We start from the raw sequence: 19,756 nt of genomic DNA, 5'->3' as shown, positions 1-19,756 counted from the left end.
TTCAACCCACGAAGGGTAACGGTTGCGCGAGTCCACACAGGGCTCCACCTAAGGGCAACGGTTGCGCGAGTCCACGAAGGGCTCCACCCACGAAGGGTCCACGAAGAAGCAACCACCCACAAAGGGTCCACAAAGAAGCAACCTTGTCTATCCCACCATGGCCATCGCCCACGAAGTACTTGCCTCACTAGCGATAGATCTTCATGAAGTAGGCGATCTCCTTGCCCTTACAAACTTCTTGGTTCAACTCCACAATCTTGTCGGAGGCTCCCAAGTAACACCTAGCCAATCTAGGAGATACCACTCTCCAAGAAGTAACAAATGGTGTGTAGGTAATGAACTCCTTGCTCTTGTGCTTCAAATGATAGTCTCCCCAACACTCAACTCTCTCTCATAGGATTTGGATTTGGTGGAAAGAAGATTTGAGTGGAAAGCAACTTGGGAAGGCTAGAGATCAAGATTCATATGGTAGGAATGGAATGTCTTGGTCTCAACACATGAGTAGGTGGTTCTCTCTCAGAACATATGAGTTGGAATGATGTGTGTGTTCTGATGGCTCTCTCCCTCAATGAGGAAGAGGTAGAGGGGTATATATAGCCTCCACACAAAATCCAACCGTTACACAGTTTTCCAATATCGGTGGGACCAAATCAGAAAACTCGGTCTGACCGAAATAGTAAACCTAGTGACCGTTAGGAATTTCGGTGGGACTGACATGCAACTCGGTAGGACCGATTCGGTTAGGGTTTGGGCATAACGTAATCTCGTTGAGACCGATTACATAAACTCGGTGAGACCGAATTTGGTAATTAGCTAACCAGAGAGTTGGTCAGGCAAACTCGGTGGGACCGATTTGCTCTTTCGGTGAGACCGAGTGGAACTCGGTGAGACCGAAAAGTTACAAAGGGGAAACACTGAGTTTACATTGCAATCTCGGTGGGACCGATTCGCTCTTTCGGTGGGACCGAAAAGTTACGAAAGGGAAACAGAGAGTTTGCAACCCCATCTCGGTGGGACCGAGATCCTTATCGGTAGAACCGAATTGCTAGGGTTTGGCAGTGGCTAATGACAAGTGAAACTCGGTGACGCCGGATAGGAAGAATCGGTAGGACCGAGTTTGGCTTAGAGTTTAGGTCATATGTGGATATGGGAAAGTAGTTGAGGGTTTTGGAGCATATCACTAAGCACATGGAGCAAGAGGCTCATTAAGCAACACCTCATCCCTCCTTAATAGTATTGGCTTTTCCTATGGACTCAATGTGATCTTGGATCACTAAAATATAAAATGAAGAGTCTTGAGCTTTTGAGCTTGAGCCAATCCATTGTCCTTAGCATTTTGAGGGTTCCACTTTCACATCCATGCCATGCCAATCATTGAGCTTTCCTGAAATAATTATCTTGGAATAGTATTAGCTCAATGAGCTATATGTTGTTATGAATTACCAAAACCACCTAGGGATAGTTGCACTTTCATTCTCCCCCTTTTTGGTAATTGATGACAACATATAGATCAAAGCTTCGACAAATGATAATAAGCATGAAATATATCGTCTCTTTGAGAAGTATGTGATAAGTAAGAGCTCCCCCTAAATTTGTGCATATTTAAAATTTGCTTTGGACTGCAAATGCACAAAGAGTTAGAGTCATGGGTTACTCTTCCATGTCACATACATCTTGGTGGAGCGCTCAAAATGATAAGATTGAAATGCATGCACTCATCACCAAGAATAGTGAATGATCACAAACGATAGATAGAATGGTAATATTTAAGCAAGCATTAAGCAAACATTAAGTGTAGCTTATGATCAAACACATGATCATCGATGTCTCACAAGCATAAGGACGTAGTATCTCACACACAAGCAAACAAGGTTCGAAAAACCACCAAATAAAGCAAGAGAGAAAAGCAACACTCTCTCTCTCGAAGCCTATGATCTATACATCTTCTCCCCCTTTGGCAACAAGTTACCAAAAAGTTCCTAGAAAATGCATAGCACTAGATCGACGCTCAGGCTTGATGTTCAGGTGGTGGTGGAGTCCGGATCACTCCAAGGACGAAGCCTTCGGTAGACGTAGTCGGAGTCGAGGCTGAAGTGGATGCTGGAGCTGGTGGAACGGAGGCTGTGGCTGGTGCAGACGTTGTAGCTCTGGTGTCAGCAACTGGCAGTGCAGACGACCTCGGACCTCGTGGCACCCTCGCAAAAGCATGAGTCGTGGTCCTGCCTCTCCTCTCATTCATGTCGTCCTGGAGCTGCTCCACTGCAGACTGAACTTCTGTTACCTTGATGTCCAAGTCATAGAACCTCTGTTCCATGATCCTCTCTAAAATCGCCTGGTTCTGAGTCAGGGTGGCTATACTCTGCTCAATCCGCAGGGTGGACGCAATCAAGTAACTGAGCTGCTCTTGTTTGGTCTTCAAGAAATAGTCAGATGCCTCCGCTTGAGTAGGCATCCTGGCAGCTTTCTCCTTCTTCGCCTTCTCCTTCTGAGCTTGTGCATGGGCAGATGATGGTTCATTCTCTGTCATCACAACTTCATTGTTCTCAAAATCGGGACGGATGGGCAGGTGTTCCTTATCCAACAAATATACGCCCGTGCCCATCTTGGAGTTGATGAGCTCCTGAATCTGAGGGGCATATCCACAGCTCCTCTTTTGATCTGCCGCAGTCCTTTTGATTGTTTCCACTATAAGGCTCATAACTTTGAATTTTTGAGGCACATCAAAAACATGAAGCAAATTGATCGCGTGACCTCTGATCATCTTGTGATCTCTAGACTTGGGCAGAAGGGTGTGCCTAAGGATCCAGTTGATCGTAGGCAATCCTGAGAGCAGATAATGCACTGAGCCAAACTTGAACGTGTCAAGTGCTTCATTCGGAATCTCCTTGTACATGTTGGACATGGAGTTGTGGTCCATCTTTTTCTTGGCATAAATGTCCAAGTCATCTGCTTGCTCCTCTGGGGCATTGATCAGCTTCGCCCATTCCTCAACAGTAGAGTGGTACCTCGTACCCTCAGACATCCATGTAATCCTCCCATCTGGATAAAAGTGAGCTGTGGAGTAGAACTGCATGATGAGTTCCTCGTTCCACTTTGTGAGCTTTTTCCCAACAAAGTCCTCTACTCCACACGCCTTAAAGCTGTCCTGAACTCCTGGGAAGTACTCTTCATTATCCTTGATATAGGTCTAGTCGACCCATCTCATGTCACATACAATTGGCTTCTTGTCAAGTAGCACTGTCTCATAGAAATCTTGCTGCTCCTTGGTATGAAATCTGTAGTCCACTGCAGTCCTTCTCCTAGAAGCATATGGATCTGCTTCTCTCCATTTCCTGAGCCCTGAGTCTCTCCTTGGCTTCATATCCTCAGCCACAGGATGAGCATCGTTGTGGTCTGGGATCTTGGGCTTGAGCTTCTGAAGGACACTCTCTTCCTCTTCCTCTGCAACAGTCTCAGGCACTGGGGCCTTGTTCTTCTCAATGGCTGGGATACTTCTTGTGTTTCTCTTTGGTGCACTTTTAGGCTTAGATGCAGCCTTAGGTGCTTCCTTGGGCTTGGATGCAGCTCCCCCTGACCTTATGGCATCTCCCATAAGTTTGGCTGCCTTGGGCGCTGGTGCAGCTGCCTCTTCTTCCTCCTCCTCTTCTACCATGATGGAGGCCTTCCCAAGCACTCTAGCCACAGTCTTCTTCACTCTCTCTTTCCTTTTCTTGCCCTCAGCTGCAACGGGCTCGATGGGAGCAGGCTTCTCAGTTGAGGCTCTAGCCTTTGACATGGGCTGCTTGCCTGCTGGCCTTTTGATTTTCAGGCCTGGCTTTGAGCCTTGAGCTGGCTCAACTCTCTTGGAAGTGGCCTCTTCCTCTGCCACATAGTCCTCATCTTCAGAATCTGAGGTTTTCTTCTTCCTTTGTCTCGTGGCAGGTTTAGGCAGGTTGCTGGGTGTGCTCCTGCTGCCATCATCTGAGGAACTTGAGGGGCTAGTGCCCTCACTCAACTGCACTTGTTGCTCTGACAAGTTTTGGCTGTCACTCTGGTCTGACATGTTGCAAACTGACTGCTGACCCTGTGAATAGATTATAGAGGAGATAGAGTGGATGAGCATCACAAAATGTAGAGATTTTTGCAAAAAGAATGATCCAAAAACTTAGTTTTAGTTTCCCACTGAAATCATCTCGGATCTACCGATTTTCAAACTCGATGATACCGAAGCAGTTTTGGAACCTAAACTAGTGAACTCGGTCAGACCGAGTCACAGTTCGGTGGCACCGAGACTGCTAGGGTTTCACAGAGTTTAAAAATCGGTCACACTGATAAGTAATTCTCGGTCAGACCGAGTTTTACTTGTGCAATGGCATAAGCCAAATCGGTGGGACCGAGTTTTTCAACTCGGTGGGTCCGAGATGGTTTCGGCGGAAACCTAAACCTAGAATTTTCAAATCAAACCTAATCTATGAGCGTTTTGACTGGATAGAAGTTTATCAAACGTGGCCAGAAACAATGTGATCACAATGTGCTAGGAATCAGATTGAGGAATAGCACAAAGATCAAGTCCATACCCTAGTTCGGCGGGGACTTGCTACTGCGGCAACGGCGGGGCAGAAATCCCGTTGACGGCGACGGAGACCAGCGACTGGAGACTGCTGGCGGCGAGAAGACGATCCGGAGACCTCGGGGGCAGAGCAGGCTATCGCGCGGGCGAAGGGGTTCGGAGAAATTTCCAAATTTTGCCCGTGACTATATATAGCCCGACCCTGTCGGTGTGACCGAGTTGAACAACTCGGTGGCACCGAGATTCATAACTGCGTGCAGTTACTGAAACTCGGTGAGACCGAAAGGTTCAAATCGGTTGCACCGAGATCGAAAACTTAGATCAACTTAATGATCTCGGTAGGACCGAAAGTGGAGTATCGGTCAGACCGAGAATCATAAAGAGGTTTTGGAAGTTTAAGTCTATGACGAATCGGGGACTCCGAGCGCTCCTCACACAGAGTGGTTCGAATCTGACTTGATCAAATTTTGTGATGCAACATGAATAGAGTTTGAGACGAGAAAAGCATAGATAGCTAGAGGAGGTTCTTAGGCATTCTTGTCCATCCACTTGGCAAAAGAAGATAAAGCCGAACAATCAAAGCAACAAGTGGATGTCCTCGAATGAGTAAAATATGCAATCAGCATGCTCACACAATAAGATAGCAAATGAAATATGTGGCAAAGCATGCACAACCAATTCTAGCATCTATCAAGCAATTTGCGATGACTAGGTCATCTATATATGAGTATATTGACTTAGGAGTCAAGTGAGAACACTTGATCGTAGGTCATACTCATCGTTTAAGCTCAAGTGGGGTTGCCACTTTTACATAAAGCATTGTTTTGTTCACATCTTTAGAGTTGCTTTAGCTCAAGTCTTAGAGTAAAGCTCCCCCTAGATGTGATATCCCCCCTAAGAGGGATGAACTAACCTTGGGTTTTGTCGATGATGACTTCATGTAGATATTGAAGATGTGGATGCTCAATGTTGATGTAGATCTCTTGGAGCTATCCATTTGAGTGAATTGCACTTTCAATACCTACATGGGTTAGTCCCACAAGGAACAAACAAGGATATCCATAGACATAGAGTGATGCACACAAAAGATGATGTCCATGAAAACTTTTAGGTTACCTTGTCCCTTGTCTTACCAACAAGAGGGTTTGTGACTCCTTGAACTAGTGCAAGATGTGGAAGTTGATTGCACTTGTTCTTGCCAAAATAATAAGAGTGAAGTATGTTGGCGGAGTCACCCTCAAGAACTCTCTAGTTCTTCTTCTTTTGGATCCACATCATCTTGATGGGAATCCTTGGAGTTGTAGTCGTACTTGATAAAGTGGAACTTGAGGAAGTCTTGGGAATCCACTTGACTAAGGTCTTAGGAGCTTCTTCAAATGCATCAATTTCCTCTTGAAGCTTGTCCTTGCCTTTTTGCTCGTAGTCTTGTGGTGGAAGATCATCTTGAGCTTGTGTCCCCTTGAAATAAGTATACTTCTGTTGTTGAGGGACAAACTTTGTCTTGGGGTATTGATCTTCTTCCCATTCAACTCCATTGGCATTGAACTTTCATTCAAAACCAACACCTTGATTCTTCTGGTGCATTCCTTGCTTGCGCACAATTTCCTCGAATTGCTTACTCCCGGCAAGGCTTTTGTACACTCCTTTCTCTATAATTCCCTTCAATAAGCTATTTTCTTGCTCAAGTGTAACTTGGCTAAGAGAATCATTAGTGGAATCAAGAGAACTACTAGAAGCAACAATATTGAATTTAGCATGATCATTGTTACAACTAGAGGAAGAATCTTTCTTGTTAGACTTGACTTGAGGCATGTAAGTGGATAAGAATAAACGCTTGGCAATGTAAGGAGAACTTTTCTTGCGGAGATCATCATTGATTGCCTTTAAGAACTCATGCTCTTGCTCAAGATTGAGCTTTTCAAAGCGTAGTTTCTCATGAGCTCTTAAAAGTTCTTGATGATCTTCGAAGATAGTGTCATGAGCCAACTTAAGAGTTTTTAGTTCTTTAGTTAGAGCCTCAATCTTCTCCTTATCATTGTCACTCGTTTTATCTTGATTAGCATGATTAATTGGTCTTTCATCATAGTATTCATCACTAGAGTTGTCACCAAGCAAATCATCACCTAACAAGTCATCTTCATCACTATTGAAATCAACATACTCGGGGTGTGTTACCTTAGGACCTTTGGCCATGAAGCATCTTCCAATTCCTTCATTTGGTGAGTCAAATATGTCGTAGGAGTTGGTTGACACAAGTGCTAGACTGGCAACACCTTCATCTTGAGTATCTTCGGAGTCGGAGTGATAACTTCTCTCAGAGTGGCTGTCGGAGTCGGAGCCGGATACCCATTCACCAACATGAGCTTGATGTCTTCGTCTTGTGTAGCTCCTTGATGATTTTTCCTTCCTCTCCGAATCCTTACTTCTCCGTGAGTATCTTCGTTCATAACGATCATCTCTACTCCTTCTCTCTCTTGGTGGTGATCCTTTGCTTCTTCTTTTTGGAGAATCTTCTCTTCTCTTGTAGGGAGCCGTACACTCATTGGAATAGTGTCCGGGTCTTCCACAATTGTAACAGTTTCGCTCTCGACTAGAAGATCTTTTGTCATTGTAGGACCTTGATTTGGAGCTTCTATCTTTGCTTCTACTCTTGTAGAACTTGTTGAAGTTCTTCACCATTAAGCTCAATTCTTCATTGAAGTCTTGTTTCTCACTTGATGATGTAGGGGCTTCACATGAGGCTTTATAGGCACCACTTGATTTGTTGTGAAGTTCCTCTTTATCCTTAAGTGACATCTCATGAGCAACAATTCTTCCAATCACCTCCGTTGGCTTGAGATCTTTGTAATTGGGCATCATTTGGATCAATGTGCACACGGTATCATATTTTCCGTCCAAGGCTCTTAGGATCTTCTTGATGATGAATTTATCGGTCATCTCTTCACTTCCTAAGCCGGCAATCTCATTTGTGATGAGAGCAAGCCTAGAGTACATTTCAGCGACACCTTCACCATCCTTCATCTTGAACTTGTCAAGTTGGCTTTGAAGCACATCCAACTTGGATTCCTTGATGGAGTCGGTACCTTCGTGCATATCAATCAAAGTGTCCCAAATTTCCTTTGCATTCTCAAGGCGGCTGATTTTGTTGAATTCTTCGGGGCATAATCCGTTGAAGAGAATATCACAAGCTTGAGCATTGTATTGCAACATCTTCAACTCATCCGCGGTAGCTTCACGGTTTGGTTCTCTCCCATCAAAGAAGTCACTTTGCAAACCAACACACACAATAGCCCAAACAACGGGGTTATGTCCAAGAATATGCATTTTCATTTTATGCTTCCAACTAGCAAAGTTAGTACCATCAAAGTAAGGACCTCTACGGTGATAATTTCCCTCGCTAGACGCCATACTCTCCTAGGTTGTGAAACCAAGGCTATGACCACCAAAAGCTATGGAGATCAAGCAAATGGAGACCAAAGCTCTTATACCACTTGTAGGATTGAAAGTATGTCTAGAGGGGGGTGATTAGACTACTTGACCAAATAAAAACTTAACCTTTTCCCAATTTTAGTTCTTGGCAGATTTTAGCTATTTTAGGACAAGTCAAGCAATCATCACACAATTCAAGCAAGCATGCAAAGAGTATATTGGCAGCGGAAAGTAAAGCATGCAATTTGCAAGAATATAAAGGGAAGGGTTTGGAGAATTCAAATGCTATTGAAGACACGGATGTTTTTCCCGTGGTTCGGATAGGTGGTGCTATCCTACATCCACGTTGATGGAGACTTCAACCCACGAAGGGTAACGGTTGCGCGAGTCCACACAGGGCTCCACCTAAGGGCAACGGTTGCGCGAGTCCACGAAGGGCTCCACCCACGAAGGGTCCACGAAGAAGCAACCACCCACAAAGGGTCCACGAAGAAGCAACCTTGTCTATCCCACCATGGCCATCGCCCACGAAGGACTTGCCTCACTAGCGGTAGATCTTCACGAAGTAGGCGATCTCCTTGCCCTTACAAACTCCTTGGTTCAACTCCACAATCTTGTCGGAGGCTCCCAAGTAACACCTAGCCAATCTAGGAGACACCACTCTCCAAGAAGTAACAAATGGTGTGTAGGTAATGAACTCCTTGCTCTTGTGCTTCAAATGATAGTCTCCCCAACACTCAACTCTCTCTCATAGGATTTGGATTTGGTGGAAAGAAGATTTGAGTGGAAAGCAACTTGGGAAGGCTAGAGATCAAGATTCATATGGTAGGAATGGAATGTCTTGGTCTCAACACATGAGTAGGTGGTTCTCTCTCAGAACATATGAGTTGGAATGATGTGTGTGTTCTGATGGCTCTCTCCCTCAATGAGGAAGAGGTAGAGGGGTATATATAGCCTCCACACAAAATCCAACCGTTACACAGTTTTCCAATATCGGTGGGACCAAATCAGAAAACTCGGTCTGACCGAAATAGTAAACCTAGTGACCGTTAGGAATTTCGGTGGGACTGACATGCAACTCGGTAGGACCGATTCGGTTAGGGTTTGGGCATAACGTAATCTCGTTGAGACCGATTACATAAACTCGGTGAGACCGAATTTGGTAATTAGCTAACCAGAGAGTTGGTCAGGCAAACTCGGTGGGACCGATTTGCTCTTTCGGTGAGACCGAGTGGAACTCGGTGAGACCGAAAAGTTACAAAGGGGAAACACTGAGTTTACATTGCAATCTCGGTGGGACCGATTCGCTCTTTCGGTGGGACCGAAAAGTTACGAAAGGGAAACAGAGAGTTTGCAACCCCATCTCGGTGGGACCGAGATCCTTATCGGTAGAAGCGAATTGCTAGGGTTTGGCAGTGGCTAATGACAAGTGAAACTCGGTGGCGCCAGATAGGAAGAATCGGTAGGACCGAGTTTGGCTTAGAGTTTAGGTCATATGTGGATATGGGAAAGTAGTTGAGGGTTTTGGAGCATATCACTAAGCACATGGAGCAAGAGGCTCATTAAGCAACACCTCATCCCTCCTTAATAGTATTGGCTTTTCCTATGGACTCAATGTGATCTTGGATCACTAAAATATAAAATGAAGAGTCTTGAGCTTTTGAGCTTGAGCCAATCCATTGTCCTTAGCATTTTGAGGGTTCCACTTTCACATCCATGCCATGCCAATCATTGAGCTTTCCTGAAATAATTATCTTGGAATAGTATTAGTTCAATGAGCTATATGTTGTTATGAATTACCAAAACCACCTAGGGATAGTTGCACTTTTAATATGTAATCAGGAAATACACGTAGCTACTACATAGTTAGCTATGAAACATGACGAGACACTCCTAAGCTTACTCACTTTCAAAATAAAAATTGCAGAGACCTCAGACTGCAAGCTTTGCCACATCCTTACACACTACTATACTCAGGAGGTGCCAAACTGTTCATCGAATTAGCCTATAATTTTCATAGTCTGACTGAAGATTACTAATGGTTTCAAAATATTGCAAGAGAATACAAGCTCTAACATGTGTTTTGTGGTTTCTGGAAAAAGCCATAGTACTACATGCTTTCAAGTGTTTGGCTTAAAAAAATACTGTTGTTTAAGTTACTGTGGTATCTATCATATTGAAGTTTTTCTGCAGCATTTAAAAAAATACTGTTGCGGTCAATTTTTTTTAACTAAACCAACAGAAAACATGAGGGAGAGATTAACAGAGAAATGTTACACGGTAGGGGATTCATCTTTACACCAAGTCAAGACAGAGTATTCATAGTTTTATTAGGCTCTGTTCCATGATAGCTAGCACCACAATCCTTTGCAAAAGGTGTCGAGATTTGTTGCTATTTCTTACAAATTTGGAGCACCATATTAAAGTACATTTAGAAGAGGCATGCTTAGATCATACGGCAATTTCATCTACTACTGGTCAAGTCACTATTAGTATAAAACTTGCCAAAAAATACTGTGTCCCAAAATACAGAATGCAATGCAAACTGCCCTATCCGTGCCATACTCGAGCATTTGTACATAGCATCTACCATTCAATAACTAATCCTTAAACAGAAAATTAAATTGGGCGAAGTGAGCACGGCACATTTTCAACTCGGCTACATCTAACAGAAGCACAAAACTTAAATAAACACCAATGAAGCAACTGAAGAGTACCTCCTCCACACCAGCCTTTAGCCTCCATCTTGCCCTCACGCACAGCCACTCGGTCCGCATATCTGCAGAAACAGAAACATTACTCCTCCAAGCCCACAACAATGGCACGCATTTCTCGAAACCACACCAATTCGAGCCTGACCGCATCTGGACCACTCCTCCCCAAATCACGGATATCACGGCGCTTACCTCCGCGTCGGAGAGTTCGATCTTGAACGCCTGCTCCGCGCCGGGCCTGACGATACTGAGACGCCTCCGGGACCGAACCACCGCCGTCGCGTACCAATGGATGGAGCATCACGTCGCGTACGAGACCGGAGCGGATGAGGGTGGGGCTGTCTACAACGAAGATGGAGGCGGCAGGGATGAGATCGGGGCTGGCTCAAACTGGAAGGGATTGGGGTTTCAAGACGTGGAGGTCGGCCCAAAGGCCAGAGCTAGCGGCGGAGATGCGGGCGCCGCCGTCGTGGGGGAGAGGGGAGGCCGGCGACGCGGCGGGAAGAGGACGGGGAGAGAGTGAGCGGATGTGAGGGGGAGAGAGTGGGCGGGGAGAGGTGGGGTTTGAAGATGCGGAGGTCAGGCCAAAAGCCAGAGCTAGCAGCGGAGATGCAGCCATGCAGGCGCCGTCGTCGCGTCGGAGAAGAGGAGGCCGGTGATGCGGTGGGGAGAGAGTGAGTGGGTGTGAGTGGGAGAGAGTGGCTGGGATTAGGTTGGGTGGGTAAAAAAAATTATTCTTTTTGCAAATAGAAAAATGTGTTAGTCTCACTTTTGTTTTTACTACTCCCTCAGTTCCTAAAAATAGATCTTGTTAAAAATAAAGACTACATACGCACATATATAGATATATTTTACAGTGTATATTCACTCATTTTGCTTCGTATTTGGTCTGCATTAGAATCTCTAAAAAGACTTATATTTAGGAACAGAGTGAGTATATATTTTACGATGCTTATGTAATGCAGTATAAAATATCATTTATATTTTATGTGTTCCACTTTGTTCATCAGAGATAACAAAACGTGATGGATTTGGATGATGTAACGACGGACCAGACTGAAACATCACAAGAAGGGTGCATATAGCTAATCCTTTTTTATATATATGTTGCAAAAAATAATACAAAAAGATGCATAGTTTTATTATTATTTTTTCAGAATACAGGAGACATAGATATGGATTTTGGAGACGCTCAAAGGAGTCCATCCACAAGGGTTTCGGAGCGACGTTGCTGGAAGGGGCCAAAATTCACCGAGTTTTTTACAACATAATGGTGTGGAAGCGGTGATATATCTCGTAAAAAGAAAAAAGGACGCCAATTTAAATGTTATCACACAAAGTATTTTTTTAATAGTACTATCAATTTTCCTTCACCATATTGCCTTTTGTATTCAACTAATTTGGCTTATTTTTTATATTGATTTGGCTCTTTTTTGTATCATGCCGATGGACTATGTTTGTACCCCTAAAAATATTACAATCATCGAATCAATCATGTCACCTCCAAGAAAACCAAGTTTGTGGACATTGGAGAAGTCTTGTTATCAAATGACGATTTGGAATGCCTTAATATTATATGTTTTTGCATGATGGTGTAAGGCCAATTGCATAAACTTTGTACTTAGTAATATAAACCATATAATATCTAATAACATAAATATATTCTAAATATGGAATTACAGGTGATAAATGATTTATCTACGAGACAGGGAGGGTGAAAAGATACATATTATTAGCACGTTTGTATCTAGTCAGGTAAAAGAAGACAGAGAAAAAGACACAGACTCATCAAAATATCATCATATTTTACAATATTTTAATACTTATGTACAACAAGATATTGTTTATTTCGTCTCATTATCCATGCATATAATAATGTATTGTTTTAATTAATCCATGTGTATAATGATTTATTATTATTTATATCTAAGTGTGACTACTCTTGTACGATATTTACACCAGTTATTCATTCCGATTAACATTCTTGAGTACCAATGGTATCTAGCAGTCGTCAATGCCAAAAAACAAGAGATTCAAGTATTGGATTCACTTGGTGCTCAGATCAAACGGAGCGACCTTGCTACTACGGTAACCATCTATGTATGAAATTTAACATGCATTATCTTTGTATAACTCCATTAAAATATTTTAAGAGCCCGTGGCAACGCACAGGCATTCTACTAGTTTCAGTTGTTCCCCACGAATATCATTTGATATCCATGCGTTGCGTTCCTTTATAGATTCACACCGAGTCAGATCGACCATAGGATCCAAAACATGGACCATCACGATTAAAAAACATTTTTCTTCTTGAGAATACGATTAACAAGCATTCGCCAGCTACTCCAGAATGCCTGAATTTGGAGCATTGGCTCATGCAAAGTTGCCACGACGGTAAAGAAAGCTATGTACATATTGCCAATGCCACGAACTAAAAAAGAATTAACAAGATCTCCTCGCCAGGAAGAAACGAGCAGCGATCAATGCCGCCACGACGACGACGGCGACGAGGAGCTCAGGCTGCCGACGAGCTCAACGAAGTCGCTCTCAGAGCACGGTATGATAATCCCGCCGCCGTGGTGGTCGAAGCCGAACTCCTCCTCGGCGCTCTCCAGCAGCGCAACGAACGACGGGTGCCTGAGGTACGCCGTCGGGATCACGAACCGCGCCCTCGCCTCGCCGACGTACACCGCGAAGTGGCCCCTCGGCACCGCGCCGCCGCCCTTCCCGCCGCCGCCGCCCTTGGCCAGGTGGAGCCTCGACATCAGCTGCTGCAGCTTCCCACCCATGGCATCGATCAGCTAGCTCGAATGCTACTAGTATTTGCTTCAGTATCGATTGCTAGCCAGTGTCAGTGTGAGCGAGTTCATCAGTAGTTGCTAGCTTGCTTGGTGTTGCAGGTTGCGGGAGCTCAACAATGCTGTTGCTATATATAGTAGCGGAGTACTATATTTTTTCTGTGTGCTGTCAGTTGTTAAACCTCCTGACATGGAATTAATTTGCCCAAGGAACATTGCCACATGACTGTCCCCTGGCATGTTGCTTTTCCGTTAGGATGAGTCCATTTGAGATGAGATATGCCGCTAATATGGACGCTCAAGTGTGTCTCGAGTAAGTTGAGCACTCAAATCGTTCCTCGGTGACCAAATTTGGATGCTCTTAGCTGCTGAGTTTACACATGTAAGCACTCATCTCGACATGAATAGCCCGTTCCAAGATTAAGAACCGGTGGCTGTCGTGTGTTGGCATCACAGCAGTTGAACGCTTTGCTCCAACTTGCACGGCAGGCCTCGCCGCCGCAGCGACAACTGGACAATACAAATGGACGCGACCCCACGGGTGGCATCCATCGCGGATTCAGCTCGTGCACAATTGCCCAGGGATGGAGACACCGCCGCATGGGCGTCGAGCCATCCTCATGTGCTTGACCACGCGCGGATTTCGGCTCAATCATTGGCACCGGCAATGGCGGCTTAGCAGAGCTTACGCCCCGATAAGCGGGGGATTAAGGACCGGTGAGCAGATAGAGAGAGCGATCGAGTGGACGCCTCCAGCGTCAAGAATTTGATCGGCGGCGGCCCACGGCATCCGCTCCTGCGGCCAGGAATCGCGCAGCGCGCGTCGCGTGGGGCGGTGATCGAGTCGAGAGCAGCTAGGCTGGCTGGGCACCTCATCCCGGCTGAGGCGCGGGGAGCCATGCCGCGGGCGAGATCGCGCTGCAGCAACATGCGGGGTGCCGGCGAGATGAGGTACATGATCCGGCACACTTTTCTGGCAGACCGTTCTTCTCAACTTCGGGAACTGGGTGCGAGGACAGGTATTTTTGGGTCCGAGAGTTGCACGGATTACAGTGCATTTTCTGTTCTTTGTTTCACGAAAAAAAATTCCACTATTGCGAAAATAAAATCAATGGGAAAGAAGCTAAGTATATGAACAATCAGTTAGAAAAAATAAAATTGCGTCTGCCGGGAGTCGAACCCGGGTCTATTGCTTGGAAGGCAATTATCGTAACCGTTGGACTACAGACGCTTTGATGTACGGACATAAAACGTCATCGTTGTTATACTAATTAGAGCGTCTGAACTTGAGAGTAAACCCTCTGATATCAGATTGAACAAAAACGAGACAACAGAGGGCCAAGATAAAACATAAAGTTATATCAACATCCTTTGTGGTTGCTAACCCCAGATCCTTCTGTCATCTCGACTTTTCTCCATCCATGTGATGAAGAAACCGAAGAAGACCAAACCTGCACAAGCTAGGCTAACCTCAAAGGTTTAAAAGAGTCACATGTGCCACCTACTCCAACATATGAGAACCTAATATCATTCAACAAATTGTGGCTTGCGACACATCCATTGCAAGACAGGTTGTTGAACTATTGCTTCATCGATGTACTGTCGAGGAAGAAGACTCGGAGCACAAAGGAACAAATTAACATACCTAGTGTCAAGAGCATGCTTGACAAAATACTATTGCTGCTACCAACGTCAAGATAGGTTAAAGCACTAGACAAAAATCCACAAGAACCATTTATCTGCGGGACCAAAACGCCACAAGCTCACTTGTGTAGGTCGCATCAGATCCGACAGCCACACCAAGACGGGCATAGAACCGTAAGACTTTTATTTCGGACAACACCACCTCCACTACCGAGACTTTGCGGCCAAAGAACAAAATTCAAACATAGATGAAAAAATAACCTATATACTTTGATAATTGATCTCTACTTGTCACCCCCACCTCTGCCTTGAAAGCCGAAATGGGGACCGAAGGCGGGGGAAACTAGTAGGAATCACAAACCTAGTTACCGCCGGGTAGTTTTTTTCCTTCTCTATCTCCCAATGTGATCTGATTAGATGAGGAGCAATGTTGACGTAATAAGTCGCAACTTGAAGAGAACACCTTTTGGACTAGTTTTTTTTACAAAAAAACTGGTAGAAAACTATTTAAAAAGCTAGATGAAGAGATCAAAAACCAATCAGTAAATTGTGTGGGATTCCTTTTCATGACCATAAACCCCACCAACACTAATTCATATTTGTAGTATTGGCGCCACTTTCCAAAAAGTGGGAGCTTCATTTTCAAAAATCAATTTATTCCTTATGATCCAAATGCTCCAAGCTGCAATGATAACGACCTCCATGAGGAAAGGAACATGTGTTAGGACTTGGCTGCAATCTGGAAGCATGGCAGCTATTGTGTGCAAACTTGAGAGTGGCCATCTCAACCAGGATATTAGCCAGGTAGAACCATGTGTGTTCTGCTTATTATTGGGAAAATTCCAAATTTTATTTTCTAGTGATAACACAGTAAAAATGTTTAATAATAAAATCAGGTTTGCTAATCCTCATCTAGATAGAAATTCTTAACTCACGTGCGAGTTTTTCACTGTAAGATTTTTGTAGTTCCAAAATTCGTATTGTATATTTTTGCATGTGGCCGCATGGTTCTAGTTTTTGCCTGATCCATTGTTGATATTTTTGTCTTCGTTTGCACGCCTTCGTTAATGGGTTGTGGGAGAATCACATACATGGGTTGTTGCCTTTTGTTGCCTCACGAGCTTTTTTTCCTACTCTTTTCTTGGGAAAATATGAGAAGAAGGAAAGGAGAGTAAGTAGAAGATCCATTTTCTAATCTATTAAATGTGCACTCTTGACATAGAAATTGTCCTTCGACCTAACTCAATTGTATGTTCATTTTTTGACACACAGTTTATCCTCGACCAGTGGAAGTACATCTAGTGCCCCTTTGTGGTTTTGGAGTATTGGTGGCAAAAGTGACCAAGGAACTAATGTGATTGTGAGTATACATAAGTGAAAGTCTCTGAAGATTTGGTTAACCGACGTAGACAAACCCTAAAAATGTATGTGGTACATTGAAAAATTCGGTGCGCCCTTTGAGAATTAGCTGAGAAAACATGAAGAAATTGTCTTTTGTGAGTTCTTTTTCCTCTTAATTGAGTCACAAGGAACACCGTACTATTAAGAGGGGTTCAAGTGATACAACGAAAATAATTTCAAAGTGATGTTCAATCCAAATCTATTTCTTTGAGTGAAGACCTTGGAAATCTCGTGCAGAGCAGCTCATGTTCTTTAGCGTTAGAGATGATATTCTTCAGGACACTATAGTTAATGTTCTCACTGAAGAGGTAGGAAACCAACAGTTTGGTTCTCCTACCGTGAAGAATTTGAGAGCTCAATTTTTTACCATTTATGAGTTGGCAATAACTAGTTGACGGGCCAGTCCCATTCAGTTGTCATATACAGACCTCCGATTGCGACCCCGCCTAGGGCGAAGCCAGCGTTTGGGTGTTGGGTTCAGCTAAATCCAATGATTTCTCCTGGCCATGGTATAGGTACGTATAGTATGTGCTTGAATCCAATAAAAAAATAAGGGTTAAACCCATACACTTGGAATGGAACGCTCGGTGCGAAGCCCATAAGCCCACAAAGTGAATTCCCTTCGAGCCAGCCTAACATGTCTGTGCTTGTCTGCCTGCCGCGATTCTATTTTTGTACATGTATAGGGCAGCCGCACGACCTTTTGTGTTTCTATTCGCTTCCTCCACTTTGCGATCTATTCTCTCGTTCTCCTTGATACCCTAGTGACAAGGATGAACTTTGCAGGGGCAATCCCCCCTAGACCAAGGTGTTAGTTTGTCACATCTCTCACATCTCCTCTCTGTTGTGTATCCCGTAGCCGGTAGCCCATAGTTTTATATTGTAACTACTATTCACGTATTTTGATTGATCTAGGCTATCGACTTTTATTTCCCCAAAAAAATCGATCATAAGATTTGAGATAAGGATGCTAGCACTTCAAGGTCACCCATTAGACACAGTCAAAGTGCATCAAATGTCCCTGTAAGAAGTTTTTTGAAGCTTTTCCATTCAAAGAGAAATTAATTTGGATGAGTTGCCTTATGATCTGACTGGCCGGAAGATCTTTTCAGAGTACAAAAGAAATCCGAGGAAGCGAGATGAGATTAGGTGCAGATATTTAACGAAGGGACCTTACATGCCACCGCTTAATTATATTTATCCACATAGGGTATTGGAGATAAGAATAGGGATTTAATCCATGCTGGTTTAACAAAGGAAATTACTAATTATTTTTGCAAAGGCGACTTCATCATGACATTCTATTTCCTACTATTTATGTTTTATTACGAGTTAAAGATGTTACCTAATGAGTTATTTATCTTCTATGTAGATAGTTTTTGAATTATACAAGGGAACAAATCAGAGATCGATGAGGCTACCGACATGTCTGACAAAGAGTGAACAACAATTATTTTGAGACACCTTACCAAACATAGATTTATCATTGAACAGTTAGTTGGAGTCGAGCATGTTCAGGAAACATCAACAATTTGTCTCAATGCTACTCTTCAAAACTTATTCACTTATAGTTGGTTAAGGATAAAATAGGTCAGAGGACAATACTATGATGGGGCAAGCAACATGCGTGTCAGAGGGATAATATTGTGATGGGGCAAAGAACATGCGTGTCAGAGGGATAGTATTGTGATGGGGCAAGCAACATGCATGGTGAGTTCAAATTGAAAGCAACTATTTTGCAAGATAAGTCACCTAATTATGTGCATTCTTCTGGTCAACAACTCTATTGGTAATTGTGGCAGTATGAAAGAACTATGATGATATTGAAGATTTTTTCTACACGATCTCTATCTAATTCAATGTCATCCAACCGGTATGTCTCATACTCTTTCAATTTTTAATGTAATACAATATGCAATAAGTGATGTCGTATTTTCTATTACATATGTTGTGTTTTAGTGCGATACTCTTTTTGTAAGATGGTATAAATTAGACTTTACACTTTATTTATTTGTACTAAATCCTTATAACAAGCTAATGAGTGAAACCAATGGGAAAATTTTCAGGTTCTGCCCCTAACCCTGACTATAAATAGCCATCCACTCCATCATTAGTTGGTTGGCTGCTTCAAGTTAATTTGCGACAGGTGCCATTTAGAGAAAGCCACCCCCCTGAAGCATTTGAGAGAATCCTAGTGAGTAAAAATCCCAAATACCCAGAGCCAAAATAATTGAGCATCATTGAAGAATCTGTTATAAGTGAATCAAACGCTTGTTACTCTTGAAGACTGTGATCTTTCAGATGGCTAGGCGTATGTCCAGAACATTCAAGAGTCATTGTGGATAGCCGAAGAATGCGTATGTGAAGGTTTTAGAGATTTACCATGAGTGATTGGGGGAGGTCTAAGTGACCTTAGCTTAAGAAGAATAAGGTGAATACTTGGTGTTCTGAGTTAAATTTCAGCCTCTTGAACCAGAAGTAAAGTTGTCACAAAAACCTTAAACCGGTCAAAAAAATATGTCTTCTCTGAGCAGTTGGTTCCAATTTTTCACCCTTTAAATTATGTACTTGTATGTTGTGAAGACTTTCTCTCCTCTCCATGAAGACTTTATCTAATGAATTTCATTTCTATGTTTCTCATATGTTATGGTTTGTCTTCACCCTAGTAGTACTTAAGTGTCTTGCCTGTTTATAGGCGACCATCCAACCCACGCTTGCGGGTTACCCGAATTCTACTTCTTTGAGCCTCTCTCCTGACTTTTCTGTTGCGTCGGCCTATCACACATTGTGACGTAGGCCGAGTGTCCCATGGGTGGCACCTCTTTGGAAGGCACCACTCCCATTGAAGTATTTTTTGCGTGGCAATTACCGAGGGATCGCCACCCATCAGGGACTGAGGTGCTCAAGAGCACGACCTAGATAATGGGTTGCGCCCATTGTGTGGGGGCCAAAAATCGGGACCCACATCCTCTTCTCGTGCACGACGACATGAGTATCGTGGCGCTTTGTCCGGGAGGCACTTGGGCCAGATTGGGAGGCTCAAGACTTGGCTGACTTTCTCCAGTCCAGAGCTGTCCATATAGGGTGGAAAAGGCAGGTTTTATGGCAAGTTTTCACGGCATTAGCTTGGACTCTCTGGAAAACGCTTAATAGAATGGTGATTGAGTGGGTCTTCCTTCGCAGGGCCTCTGACTCCTGCTTCAAATTTTCTTGCCTTCTTG

General features: G+C 43.7%; 1 protein-coding gene and 1 non-coding gene across 2 annotated transcripts; both read right to left on the bottom strand.

Moving 5' to 3' along the window:
* Positions 1-13,008: 13,008 nt before the first annotated feature.
* Positions 13,009-13,580, bottom strand: LOC125521550 (auxin-induced protein 15A-like). The gene has a single exon (XM_048686611.2). It carries the CDS (start codon positions 13,479-13,481, stop codon positions 13,173-13,175), a length of 309 nt encoding a protein of 102 aa, XP_048542568.1. The 5' UTR covers positions 13,482-13,580; the 3' UTR covers positions 13,009-13,172.
* A 1,069-nt stretch (positions 13,581-14,649) lies between these two features.
* Positions 14,650-14,721, bottom strand: TRNAG-UCC (transfer RNA glycine (anticodon UCC)). The gene has a single exon. It is a non-coding gene; the product is annotated as a tRNA-Gly (tRNA).
* Positions 14,722-19,756: the final 5,035 nt, after the last annotated feature.

The sequence above is a fragment of the Triticum urartu genome, chromosome 7A (genome assembly GCF_056163025.1).
Source record: "Triticum urartu cultivar PI428250 chromosome 7A, HENAU_Tu73, whole genome shotgun sequence".
NCBI lineage: Eukaryota > Viridiplantae > Streptophyta > Magnoliopsida > Poales > Poaceae > Triticum > Triticum urartu.
Note: the sequence above shows the minus strand (reverse complement) of the source record. Positions and strands in the feature narration are given on the sequence as shown.

Coding starts and splice junctions, on each gene's coding strand:
- LOC125521550 (XM_048686611.2), bottom strand. CDS start 13,481: ATGGGTGGGAAGCTGCAGCAGCTGATGTCGAGGCTCCACCTGGCCAAG.